Source organism: Notothenia coriiceps, unplaced genomic scaffold (assembly GCF_000735185.1).
Source record: "Notothenia coriiceps isolate Sejong01 unplaced genomic scaffold, NC01 NC01_scaffold00015781, whole genome shotgun sequence".
NCBI classification, from domain to species: domain Eukaryota; kingdom Metazoa; phylum Chordata; class Actinopteri; order Perciformes; family Nototheniidae; genus Notothenia; species Notothenia coriiceps.
The window spans coordinates 319,504-329,323 of record NW_011348482.1 but is presented as its reverse complement, the minus strand read 5'-3'; the positions used below and the strand labels follow the sequence as shown (position 1 = coordinate 329,323).

Below are 9,820 nucleotides of genomic sequence, written 5' to 3'. Positions count from 1 at the left end.
TGAATGTTAATAAACATTAGAATTCTGGAAGAAAATTAAGGGTTATTTTAACACTCAAATCCATAACCATTAAGCCAAGGGTCTAAAATTACACTAGTAAAACAATAACTAGAACGTTTAGTGGACTGTCAATTTATTCATTGAAACGGGCACTTCACATTACTAGGTTCACTTTGTATTAATGCATGATCATTTTGGATTATAAAAAGTAGCCTCCGTAGTACCAAACCCACAATAAAGACTGATAGCATAGACTTGAGGGCCTGAGGTGCCTCGAGCCTCTTTTTAAGCCCTGTTCAGCTGTTTTGGATTTGCAATTTTTTATCCCTCAATCTGTTTGATTTGAATAAACCTATCTGTTTCCTGACGTTTGGAATGTTTATATTTTCAATGAACTGTTATTCTTTATAGTTTCAAATTATTTACGCTTACTGTTACTGCTTGCAATACAGGCCTTGTGTACATCTGAGTTGTGCACCTTATTGATCACCTTAATTGTTCATATTTTATTCACTTTTACAAAATTAGACAGTAAAACAGGACCTACTAAATTTGCCCTTATCACATCAGTTGTTCTTTAATGGGTAATTGTCCTATTTTTAATTAGAACAAACCAGATGACAGAAATCTTGGTTTTGGCAAGACCCAGGGGGAGCTTCCCACTTTTGGGTTACCAGTGTTTTTATATGTTCCTTCATTTCATGGTTAAAACTTTCTTTGTTTGTTTTTTCTTGGACAGATTGTTGCATCTCTGAGCATTTTGCGCAGCTGTCGCTCGATCACGTGTACAGTAGGCGGAAAATTGTGTACAACAGTGTTCTGATTGGCCGTTGCTTAGATACGTCACTTGATTGACAGCTTTCCTGTTTCCGGTTCATTCCGCTATGAGCAGAGAAGTTGCCAGTCACAGGAGCCACAATGGCGTTTGTAGTCTCCTTCAGATAGGGCTGTGGATAATATTAAATCCACTAGCATCGCCCTAAATATAGGCCTGGTTGATTCCCAGAGCCATTGATAATAAACTGGAACATCTACTGCACACGAAAATACTATGATTTCTAAACAATATTGAATTTATAGTGGATAAAACTTGCATTAAAAAGGGAACATGTAAACAGTACCAACCGGGTCAAGTTTTCATTTTGTTCGAGAAACAAGCTGCTTTTAATGAAGGCATTTGCTTGTTTCTGAATGCTTAAACCGTAATTCTGTGGAATAAAAGCACCTTTACTTAACTTGGCACCGAACAAGGACACCTTTCACAAAGGGACTTTTTCTTTTTTACGAATCAGCTCGCTAGCCGCCAAGCATTAGCTAGCGGTGCTAGCTATATTTGAGACGGAGACGACCCCACAATGCTCCGATGTCTGCTTGGGATCTTTTTCATTCACTGACTAATTCAAAGAACTATACTTTACAGCACTGGAAAGCCACCTTGTCATCTTTCAGCTTTGACGAACTATGTTGGGGATCTCGGAGGAATGAATTGGCTTTGAGGAGGACTGGACGTGACAGGCCTGGTGTGTTTATTTTGTGTATTCTTGCCCAGTTTCTGCTTAGTAACACGTTTATTTGGCATTTGGAGTAGCTACTGTTCTCTTGTGAATGAATTGCCTGGACCACCGAGGCCCAGTCGAAGGAGAGGCACCGACGCCGGCGTGAGGGATGCCTGGGTCGGACCGACACCATGGGACCAAGAGGAAGCCGGAATCCAGCAGCCTTAGCGGCGTGCCACAACAGACCCAGGCCACGACTCGTACCTCCGCTGGAGACAAGACGAGCAAGGAAGGCAAGGTGCTTGGAAAATCTTCAATGTCTTCTTCTTCTACAAAACGTAAACGGCATAAATTAACCAAACCTAATCGGGAATCCTCTGCACCTGGAGCCGAATATGTTACCCTCGGCGATGCGGCGCCACCTGGTGTCAACACGGTGAAGCCTCTCGTGGAGTACGACGATATCAGCTCGGACTCGGACACTTTTTCAGACCCACCGTCCTCCAGGCCCTCGGAGAGGGGGGGCGGGGATTTACTGGAGCCGTCACCAGACTACGATAGGCAGGTGGCCGGTGCAGAAACAGGTGACATGGAGAACAAGGGACACAAACATTCCCGAAAAAAGCCCAAGGACCCCAACAAAGTTAGAGACCCTGGGAATGGCGAACGTGGCATCAAGAAAAAGAACAGCAAAGACCAAGAGAAAGGGGTTGCTGTAAAGAACAAGGAGAAGGCTGCCTCCTCAGGTACCTCCTCCAAACGCCATGTCCAGCCAGAGGGTGACTCTAAACGTGCGGAGCTGATGCTCACCACACAGCCTGCAGCCAGTGTAGGTAGTGCTACTTCCTCCACATCCTCATCTCGCAGCAAGGAAAGCAGCCGCTCAGGAAAGACTCGAAAAGAGAAGCAGCAGCGGAAAGAGGGCCGAGCAGCGGAGGGCAGCCAAAGCTCTTCCCAGAGGAACCGAGCAGACAGGACCCATCGCAAGGCCTCCAAGAGCCTGAAGTCCAGCCCTAAGGGCAAGTCTTCGAATAGGGGTAGCCCACGCAGGAAGGGCGCGAATGCTGCTCATTCACCCAGTCCCAGAAGAGCGGCTGGCAGCGAGAGTCCACAGGCCAGTGGGTATGGACAGCAGGTGGATGACACCTACTCCAGGCGGAGGGTGGCCCAGCAGAGCCCTAATCCTTATGGGGACACTTCCCGCCGCAGCAGACAGAGATCAGACAGCCCCTATGGCAGCAGACACCGGTCCTCCAGCTATGAGAGGGACAGCAGCCCATACTCAAGGAGACGCTCCAACAGCCCCTATGGCACCCGCAGGTCCTCCAGCAACAGCCCCATGTCTCGGTGAGTATAAACTGCAGGTTGGTCTTCACATCTTAGGGAATAATAGCTTTAACTTAGAAACACTTGTTTATTGGAAACGTGTTAAGTGTCTTCAGGCATGAGGACATAGAATACCAATTTAACCCTCAAGTCATATTTAGTATTATATTTGTATAGTGAAACTTGATTTGGTGTTTTCTAATTGAGCTTACAACTATTCCAACTATATGATCATTATAAAAACCTGAATTGTAAGTTTAAATTCAGGCAAACTTGTTGCACTTGCAGAGTCCCCAAACCTCTAGCAAAAATAGTTACTGTTAATGAAAGCTTGTCAATTCTCTTAAACACCCTATACTGTAGACATAAGCTTGGGGGTGAAAACATGAAAAGGCTGAAAAGGTACTGTGAACACAGGCAGGTGATCGCATGATTTCCCTTCAGCTGTTTAATTTTCCATTGCAAAATGTATACCACAAACTTTGGCTAACAGGACATGGTCAACTCGACTTCCTTTTTTAAATCACCTTTCATGTAAACATGCAGCCCTAAGTGATCCAAATCAGAATAACAGAAATAAAAATCAATTAATAAAAGCAAATTACAAAAAATGCAATCCTATGATTGTAGCTTAAAAAAAGTAAGGCTATAACATCACCACTGATTACAAATTAGGCCATAACCATCCTGGTCAAAGCCACTAATTATTTCCAGTTGCCACAGTAAGGAATAGAGCTGCAGCTTGTGATTAACAGTAAACGGTTCAAAAACTCACTCTTAACAAAGCTCTCTTTTTTTAATGTAGAAATGCAGTATATTAGAAAATGTTTATGGCATTATAAAATGTATTTCTTTTGTTTAGCCGCTCTGGCCGCTCCAGGAGTCGCTCCCCGATGCACTACTCGACTTCTCGTCGCTCCACCTCTCGTCCCCGTAGCAAGAGACATACTTCCTCTGTTGCAGCGGGGGCCAGCTCCCACAGCAGTCGGCCAACGAGCCGCTCCCCCCCCTCCCGCCTGCCACTCAACTCCAGCCTGGGAGCAGAGCTAAGTCGCAGGAAGAAGGAACGGCAGGCGGCTGAGGCGGCTGCTCGTGTTAGTGGTGGTGCTGCCACCCCTCCTCCGGCAGTACGTAAATCTGCAGGCACCTCCGCCCTAAGGCCCACTAAACCTGCACCTCCCCAACCAGAAAAAGACTCTGCAACACCAGCTGAACCTCTGCCCGCACCACCTGCGCCCTTATCCCAGGATGCTCCCAGCGCTGAAGATCAGTTCTCTGCACCTCTACCTTCCTCTTCCACCTCATCTCCTACACCTCCTCCTCCCTCTCCTCCTGCGCCACCCGCCCCAGCCATCCAGATTCCTCCACCGCAACCTCAGGCCGAAGCAAGTATTCAGCCTCCTACACCCTCAACCATATCCCAGGCCAAATCTCCAGCTCCAGCTCCTCCACGCAGCCCTGTCCGCCAGATGCCCCTTCACAAGACGTCGACTCTGCCTCTCCTGCCTTTACCACCTGCACTGCTGGGAAACACTCAGGGGAGGTGAGTACCCCCTCAAGGTTACAGACATACACTATACGTCCCACTGGTCCTAATGCATCTCTTTTATGAAGTGAAAGTGATGATTTGTGCAATGAATTCTATCCCTTTTTGCCACCAAGCCATACTTAACATCATTATGACTCTGGAGTCATCACTTTTTTTGTTAAGTTGTGACAAGTTAACGCTATTACTTCAGACTCTTTCAGTTGTTACTTAATTCCAATTCTTTTTATACTGGAACAAATATATCATCACACATCTTAGTTTAAAGTGACGCACTCTATTTCATGCATCAAATTTGGATAAATAGGTAATAAGTATATTGACCCTTAAGATGAGCCGTTTTGTTTTCAAGTGTGTCCTTAATACAAATATACCAAAGTACATGAAACAAAACAAAACCACTCGTGCAAAAAAAATGCTCTCCCAGGTCTTGCTACTTCCACACCTGATTCCCCCCAAAAATGTAAAATGCATGTATTTAATGTAAATGTTCACATAGAAAGATATGAACTTGAGCTTCTGGTTAAAAGGAGTACATAACAGACTCACAAACAAGTTACTATTGACGTTTTTTCCCCATAATTCGCATAAATTATCATAATGTTCTTACTGTATGTTAAATGCTCTGTTAGGCCCCCATGCTTAACCTTTCTAAGCAGAGTAAGAGGCAGCTGATAACTTTGATAATAAATTATTACAAATCCTCTATTAATGTAAGGTCCAAGTCCCATGCTCTCATGGTCTGCTCTGTCCCAACCTTAGAGTTACATTGTTGTTCGTCCACAGTTTTAAGTATAAATTTAATGTTTGTTTCTCTTGTCGCTTCAACAATTTATACTTTTCTCTAAAACTCTTTTTATTTTGTTCCGTCAGTCCAAAGAAGTCCACCCCTCCTCAGAGGCCATCCAGGAAGGAGAAGGAAGTTCGCAGCCGGACATCACTGATCGACCTTCCTTTACCACCCTGCCTGCCTGGAGGTGACTCCTCACCCCCACAGTGCCCCATCCGCCAGGCCACACCGCTACCCCCGGCAGTCCTTAAGAAGAGACCAAAGTCAGTTTCTTTAATTACTTACCCATGTCCAAACTTCCCCTTCTGCATCCCAAATCAAGTCAAATTTTTGTTTTATTTGATGGTTTACAGGATTTGCTGTGCGCGATATGGTGAGCGCAAACACACCCAGAGTGACTGGGGCAAACGCTGTGTAGATAAATTCAATATTATTGGCATCATAGGGGAAGGCACCTACGGCCAAGTGTACAAGGCCAAGGACAAAGAAACTGGTAAGGGAGTTATAGCTAGACGTGAGTCACTATGATACTCCTATGTGTTTAATGTAAATACAGGCAGAGTGTCAATTCTCATTGAGATATGTTCTTTTTTTAACATGGCAGGTGAACTGGTCGCTCTGAAGAAAGTACGTTTGGACAATGAAAAGGAGGGTTTCCCCATCACAGCCATCAGAGAGATCAAGATCTTGCGGCAGCTCAAACACCGAAGTGTGGTCAACATGAAGGAGATTGTCACTGACAAGCAGGATGCACTTGACTTCAAGAAGGACAAAGGTAAAATAATCTGATATTTTATGCCATAACTGGGTAACATTGACACATGTTGAGTATTATAACCTACTAAGTTGAGGCTGCGTGCTATATGCATACAATTGGGACATACTACTGCAACTTGAACATTGACCCTTTAGCTCAGATATCCCCTGTGCAATGGATTGTGGGTAAGTAAAGCCAAAAAATAATGCCACCAGATGCAGAAGGTCATCCTCAAATCTTTGGGCATATAGCATTTCACATACTATTTATTTAGGCATACTGACTAATATGGCAGTATGGTTTTGAATAACACAGTAGGTAAACATTTCTGAGCTGGTCAAAGTACATGACAATCTTTGTTCCACATGCTCAATTCTCTCAACCTGAGACTTCAAGTATCAGGCTGTACATATTGTAGACATTTTTTAAGCTTCACTTAAACGGTCACATAAAAAAAATCAACATTTACAATGCTGTACAACTTTTTTTTTTTAATCTCTCATTATACAATTTAAATTCTCTACTTTTGCACAGTTGCAGGTATGATAATTAGGGATGAGAAGGATTAATTTAATATTCTAAATGATTCAGGTATTCGAATATGAGTTATGAATATTTTTATTGTAATTTTTTTGCGAGGGGTGCCTAAGTTGATAACATATTATCAAATGGAATAATTCAATGCATACGACAGTGCATTAGCTAAGTGTGTTAGGTCTAAAGGTGTGTTTTACTCCGCTCACCGGTCCCTCACAGTGGGGCAGAGCTGCAAGTGCTGATCTCTCTCTCGCGTCCGGTTATACTTACTTCACTCGTGTTTATCTCCAAATCCATCAGATCTAGCTAGTTCTAGCTAATGATATGGCTGCTGACCCTCCCTACACGCAGATCACGCAGACTCAAACCTCATCTTGTGCCCAAATTCCAGCTGAGAGGGTCTTCTCTAGAGCTGGCCTGATTGTGAATCGCCTCAGCACCCGCCTCTCCCCTGAGTAGACATGCTCATATTCTTAAACAAGAATGAGTATTGAATAGCTGCATTCTGTGCATAGGCCCTGTTATAGGTTGTTGATCTTTGTTGTAATAGGGTTACGTTACCCTAACCCAGTGGTTCTCAAACTTTTTTTGTCATTCCCCATTTTGAAAAGGTGGGCCTTTTCAAGCCCCACCTGTTCCTCATCGCTCCAATATGCCAAGCTTAAAATTGTCAAATGTATCGTTCTATAACAGGGGTCTCCAACCTTTTTTAGGATGAGCTACTTTCAACAACAAAAAAAGTCGTGAGCTACTTTTACTCTTTTGTTTTTTTGCAGTGTATATGTTTAAAACTGGGGGTTCCAGGGGCATGCACCCCCGGGAAGATTTTTTTTAAATGTTGAAGTTAAATGCATCAATCTGTTGCACTTTGAGCACAACATGAATTTATGGATACAGCTCTCAACACTCATGAAAGAGAGCTGTATACTTTTCAACAATCCAAACATCTTTAGAATATGATCACAACCAATAACAAATCATTTAAACTTGTTTATACTTATCTTATGTTACCTAGTTAGCATTCTTTCTTTTTATTTATGCATATTTTACTAATCACTCCCCTTTAAACTGCTTTTTTGTTATTTACTGTCCTATAGTACAGGGGTTCCCAAAGTGGGGGTCGTGAGATGATAACAAAAAAATAATTGAGAAAAAAAAGAAAATGTTTATACATTTAAAAAAAATTATTATTAATAATAACGTGTGCATAGACATTTTTCAGGGGCGGACTGGCCATCTGTATAATTTCCGCGCAGCGAGGCTCCCCCCGTTGAGAAAACACTAGCGCAGTGTTTCTCAAACTTTTTCATACCAATGACCACTTAACCAATAAGAAAACACTCACGGACCCCCCAACTCCACAAATATCCCAAAACAATAGGCCTGCTCACCACTCCAATAGTGCATAGCAGCCTAATAACTAGAGAATGCAATTCCTGAAGAAATTGCTTGTGGGAATGCTTTATGCTGAAAAGCTGATGCTGAATTGCTATTCTGAAATGTAATGTGTAAGAAGAAAGTGAAGAATTTAGATTGAAATGATACATGAACACTGGGGGCTTGAATGTGTGATAAGAGAAGAAAATCAAGTAAAAAAGCTTGGTGTCACGGTGGTCTCTGGGCTCATAGATCTCGGCCTCCGTTACGGGTTGTTTAGGTTTTTTGTTGTTGAAAAGTGTTCCCCTTTCCCCATGTCTGTCGTTGATTGTGGGCACCTGGTGCCCTGTGTTGTCTCCTCCCCCCTCACCTGTGTCCTGTTGGGTTGATTGGGTTGGGCATTTAGGCTCTGGGGTTTTGCTGTTAGAAAGGGAGTGTGTGTGTGTGTGTGAGATCCTGGTGGTGGCTGGTGACTGTGCGCACAGGAGCAGCAGATTGAGGCTGTGTCAAATCATATGTATGATTTAATAAATGCCCACACCGGGTTTTGGACGTTCTGCCTCTGCCTCCTTGCTTGGTTGGGCCGCTCAATTGTCAGCTTCACACTTGGAAAAGCAGCAGAATATTTGAACTTATTGAACTAATTTGATTACTAATGATCTGTCGCCATGGCAACGGTATTTGATGACACCCCATAATACACTTAGATGTTTTGATGGCTGCATCGTTACCAAACCTGTGAAGTTTTGGGCCGTTTGGAGCATTTTCACTGAAGTTATGAGAAAACCGTGTTTCATAGCGAGCATTGTGTATTTGAAGAAATTTCAAAACTGTCACGTAGATGTCTTCACGGCTGGACTGTTAACACACGTGAAATTTGAGCACTTTTTGACCATTTTCATAGGAGTTATAGCAATATCGTGGTTTACGGCGAGGGATGCGTTGCCATGGCATCATCTTTTGAGGAAAACTCACTAATGGCACATAGACATGTTGAGGGCTGGACCATTGTCGTTGACTTCATCTGAAGTCTGGTGGTTTTTTGACCATTTTCATATCAGTTACAACAACATCGTGTTTTTTGGCGAGGGATGCGTTTCCATGGAAACAGCCTATGGTGAGATCTCGCCATGAAATCGTGTTTCATGGTGAGATCTCGCCATGAAATCGTGTTTCATGGCGAGAGATGCGTTTCCATGGAAACGGCATATGATGACACCCCATAATTGACATAGAGCTGTTGAGGGCGGACCATTAATCATTATCTGAAGTCTGGTGCTGTTTTAGACCATTTGCATATGTATCATGACAACATTGTGTTTTATGGCAAGGGATGCGTTTCCATGGCAACAGCCTTTGGTGAGATCTCAGATTTGGCGTAGAGCTGTTGAGGCATGGACATATACAAGCGAAGTTTGGGGGACGATCGAACAGTGTCCATTGGAGTTACAGCGACATCTGGTTTTATGGCGAGGGATACGCATAATAATTGACTGTGTTAACCATTATCTGAAGTCTGCTGCTCTGAGCATGTCAGTTGGAGTTATGACATCATCGTGTTCCATGACACAGGTGTTTATATTTGAGCTAACAACGTGTCCAGAGATCAAAGGTTTCCATGGTGATGTGCAGTAATCAGTGAAAGGAGAGCATTTCCATTGTTCTGAATGAGATAAACCTCTTACATGTGAACGTTTTGTTGAAGAACCGTAACAGATATCGGTGACATTTCAAAGCATGTCAAGGAACTTAAGCATCTGAAGTGTACTTTTTGTGTACTTTCGGGTTAATAATGTGGCCTTTTTGGCAGGTTAACTGCGTGTGCGGCTGCTGTGGTGGCAGGGTGTCCGCGGGGTCTTTAAAAAAGTATTAAAAGTTGATAAATCAACTTAGCGAAAATTAAGGCTATTAAAAAGTATTAAACGGCATCTTCCAAGGTATTACATTTTGTAGCTTGTTTTCAATAAGTATATAAATTGTCCAAAGAGGTT

The 9,820-nt window shown here is 43.2% G+C and overlaps 1 protein-coding gene across 3 annotated transcripts in view; it reads left to right on the top strand.

The window, feature by feature from the left end:
• Positions 1-885: 885 nt before the first annotated feature.
• The window catches only part of cdk12 (cyclin dependent kinase 12), a 23,615-nt gene continuing 14,680 nt past the window's right edge, over positions 886-9,820 (top strand). For 2 of the 3 annotated variants that reach the window (XR_798776.1, XM_010775444.1), the window contains exons 1-5: positions 887-2,843; positions 3,685-4,365; positions 5,242-5,421; positions 5,512-5,651; positions 5,763-5,933. Coding sequence is in view for 2 of the 3 variants with exons in the window: in XM_010775444.1 (XP_010773746.1) it covers positions 1,666-2,843; positions 3,685-4,365; positions 5,242-5,421; positions 5,512-5,651; positions 5,763-5,933 (2,350 nt within the window). In the remaining variant the exon portion in view is untranslated. Of the gene's footprint in view, positions 2,844-3,684; positions 4,366-5,241; positions 5,422-5,511; positions 5,652-5,762; positions 5,934-9,820 lie in introns of all 3 variants that reach the window. The other variant, XM_010775445.1, reaches the window with a different exon arrangement.